We start from the raw sequence: 2,741 nt of genomic DNA, 5'->3' as shown, positions 1-2,741 counted from the left end.
TCCTACAGGATAGAGAACTACACACCTGACATGTCTGTGGCAGAGATAGATGACTCCATAGAGAAAGCTCTGCAGGTTTGGGCCAAAGTCACTCCTCTGAGATTCACAAGAATCTACAGTGGCATCGCTGACATCATGATCTCCTTTGGCCGCCAAGGTGAGTTCACAATCACTTTTCCTGTGTCTTTCCCAGTTATTTACTCTCTCTGTGATTAGGTTATTGGTTGTGACTTCTCAGAAAGCGTCTTTGCTATAATTACATGTGTTTTGCTGTGTCTCTCATAGTGCTAGGATGCATTTGATCCATTGTATTGTCTTCCTGTCAACCATGAAAAAAAATATGTTTTGGTCACATTTTTTTTCAACCTTGTTGTTTTTTTACCACATTTTCTCACTTTTTCAATGTTGTGGGTGCTTTCTCATATTTTGTTATGTTTTTTTCAAAGATTTTTGATGTTTTTAATGTTGACATTTTCAGCGTTTAATTCGCTGGTCCATTTTTTGTTAAATAACTTAAAAAGGAACTGAAAACGTCAACCTGACCCAAGGACAACATGAGGGTTAAAAACCCCGTTCTGATTTGCGTTTTTTTACACTTGTTCATGGCTTGTAGCTCTGTTTGGTTTGGAAAACTTGACCCGAGTATGATTTCTTGTCAACAGAACATGGTGATTTTTACCCCTTTGATGGCCCTGATGGCACACTTGCCCATGCCTTCGCCCCAGCCCCTGGCATTGGGGGAGACGCTCATTTTGATGATGATGAGTCCTTCACTTTCCGCTCAAATACCGGTCAGTTTGTTCTCTTTTACTCACCCACTGCTACTGTCAGTGTATGTTTTGACATGCTATAATCACGGAGAGGAGCTGTAACTAACCTGTACTTCTGTGTTTCCTGCTGTAGGCTACGTCCTCTTCATGGTGGCTGCCCATGAGTTTGGCCACTCCCTGGGCTTGTCTCACTCTGATGATCCTGGTGCTCTCATGTACCCTGTGTACTCTTACAATAACCCAGAGACCTTTGTTCTGCCCCGGGATGATGTCAACGGCATCCAGTCTCTCTATGGTTAGTACTAACTGGCTGGATCATCCGGATTTGTTTGCAACGCATTCTCATTAACCAGTTTGTTTGATATCTTACAAAATTACGACCGCTGACTGGACAAGTGACAATTAAGTTTAACGGTCAGTTAAGTTTATTTGCTGAAATTCTACTGTAAGCCTAGTCCATGGCACAGTTAGGAGATGGTCCTTCAGCGGCAGTTTAGCAGACAAAAGATGAACGAAAGTTTAGTTCTGGCACCAGGACAATTTGTTCAGATTAGAAAAAAAGTGGGGTTTGGTTTAACACTTGTCCTCTTAAGTAGTACTCCAGGGACATGACCACACATTTCCTGGGTGAAAGTCTCCCCAGGTTGGTCTTATACAGCAGCACTCAACATGGTACATACAGTAACAAATACGTGGAATACATACACAATACAGTACTTTTTGTAGCTGTGTGCACGAATGGTTCAAAAGACCCGCCTGTTGTACACATAGCACATAACACTTGGTTTAATTGTTGTAATGAGATTGTGAATTTATTTAACGTACAGGTCCAAACCCTGATACGGATGGAGATAAAGATAAACCTCAGCCCCCCACCACCCCTGATGTCTGTGATTCAACCATGGTCCTGGATGCTGTCGCCACCCTGCGAGGAGAGATGCTCTTCTTCAAAGACCGGTAAAGCAGACATACAGTAGAATGTTCAAAAATCCTAATGCCGTAGTCTATTAAGAGTGTTTTCTCCGCACACAATATGAATTATAAACTGTTTTATGTTCTTGTGGGTTCTTAGTTTCTTCTGGAGGAGCTACCCTCAGAGCAATACACCCGATCAAAGTCTCATTACAAACTTCTGGCCCAATGCCCCCACCAACATTGACGCTGCTTATGAAAGCCAACAGTCAGACAGAGTCCTTCTCTTTAAAGGTATGTGTTCTACCCAAAGTTCCTGATCTGACAATTTTGTCAAGACTACCTTATGTATCTTAAGTACAGTACATGCATATGTTAAAACGTATTTTCTTTTGATCTCGATACAGATCAGAGAGTGTGGGCTTTCAGCGGTTATGATCTTGTGAGGGGCTATCCTAAAGCAATTTCCAGTTTTGGTCTGCCCAGAAGTGTAAAGAAAATCGACGCGGCCCTCTACGACGCTGAGACCAGCAAGACTCTGTTCTTTGTAGGCAGCTCTTACTACAGGTGCGTTCAAATGATCAAATGATGTGAAATTATTTCAGGTGACCTGATGTAGGCGTAAATATGTTTTACAAGATGGTTTACATATTTTGAATCAGTGAATTTATTGTCTCTGTTTCCTCAGTTATGATGAGGCCAAGAAGACCATGGACCAGGGATTCCCCAAGCAAGTGGATCAGACGTTCTCGGGCCTGACCACCAAGGTGACTGCTGCTTTCCAAGTCAATGGTGAGTTCCATTTAAAGCTGAATTGAGATTTCAGTCCAAACAACCAAAGTGATAATTGTTTTGCAGAGGCACTAACATGGAGTCTCTGTTCTGCAGGTTTTACTTACATCTACAGCGGACCGTACATGTTTGAGTACAGCCTGAGGACCGGGAGGTTGTTCCGTGTGTTGAGGAACAGCTACTTCCTGCGCTGCACTAACTTCTAGAGCAGTTTAATGGCCAAGCTGCTTATGTAGCCACTCTGAGTGAGAATGAAGGAGTTAAAGT

General features: G+C 42.6%; 1 protein-coding gene across 2 annotated transcripts in view; it reads left to right on the top strand.

Annotated features, from left to right (window-relative positions):
* Positions 1-2,730, top strand: part of LOC117955247 (collagenase 3-like) — a 3,651-nt gene extending 921 nt beyond the window's left edge. Inside the window, exons 3-10 of one of the 2 annotated variants that reach the window (XM_034889579.1) lie at positions 9-157; positions 663-791; positions 904-1,065; positions 1,598-1,727; positions 1,843-1,976; positions 2,090-2,249; positions 2,371-2,474; positions 2,571-2,730. In XM_034889579.1, coding sequence (XP_034745470.1) covers positions 9-157; positions 663-791; positions 904-1,065; positions 1,598-1,727; positions 1,843-1,976; positions 2,090-2,249; positions 2,371-2,474; positions 2,571-2,680 — 1,078 coding nt within the window. In that variant the 3' untranslated portion in view covers positions 2,681-2,730. The remainder of the gene's footprint in view (positions 1-8; positions 158-662; positions 792-903; positions 1,066-1,597; positions 1,728-1,842; positions 1,977-2,089; positions 2,250-2,370; positions 2,475-2,570) is intronic. The other variant, XM_034889578.1, reaches the window with a different exon arrangement.
* The last annotated feature ends 11 nt before the right edge of the window (positions 2,731-2,741 follow it).

This window comes from Etheostoma cragini, chromosome 13 (genome assembly GCF_013103735.1).
Source record: "Etheostoma cragini isolate CJK2018 chromosome 13, CSU_Ecrag_1.0, whole genome shotgun sequence".
Classification (NCBI taxonomy): Eukaryota; Metazoa; Chordata; class Actinopteri; order Perciformes; family Percidae; genus Etheostoma; species Etheostoma cragini.
This window is presented reverse-complemented; position numbering and strand designations above follow the sequence as displayed.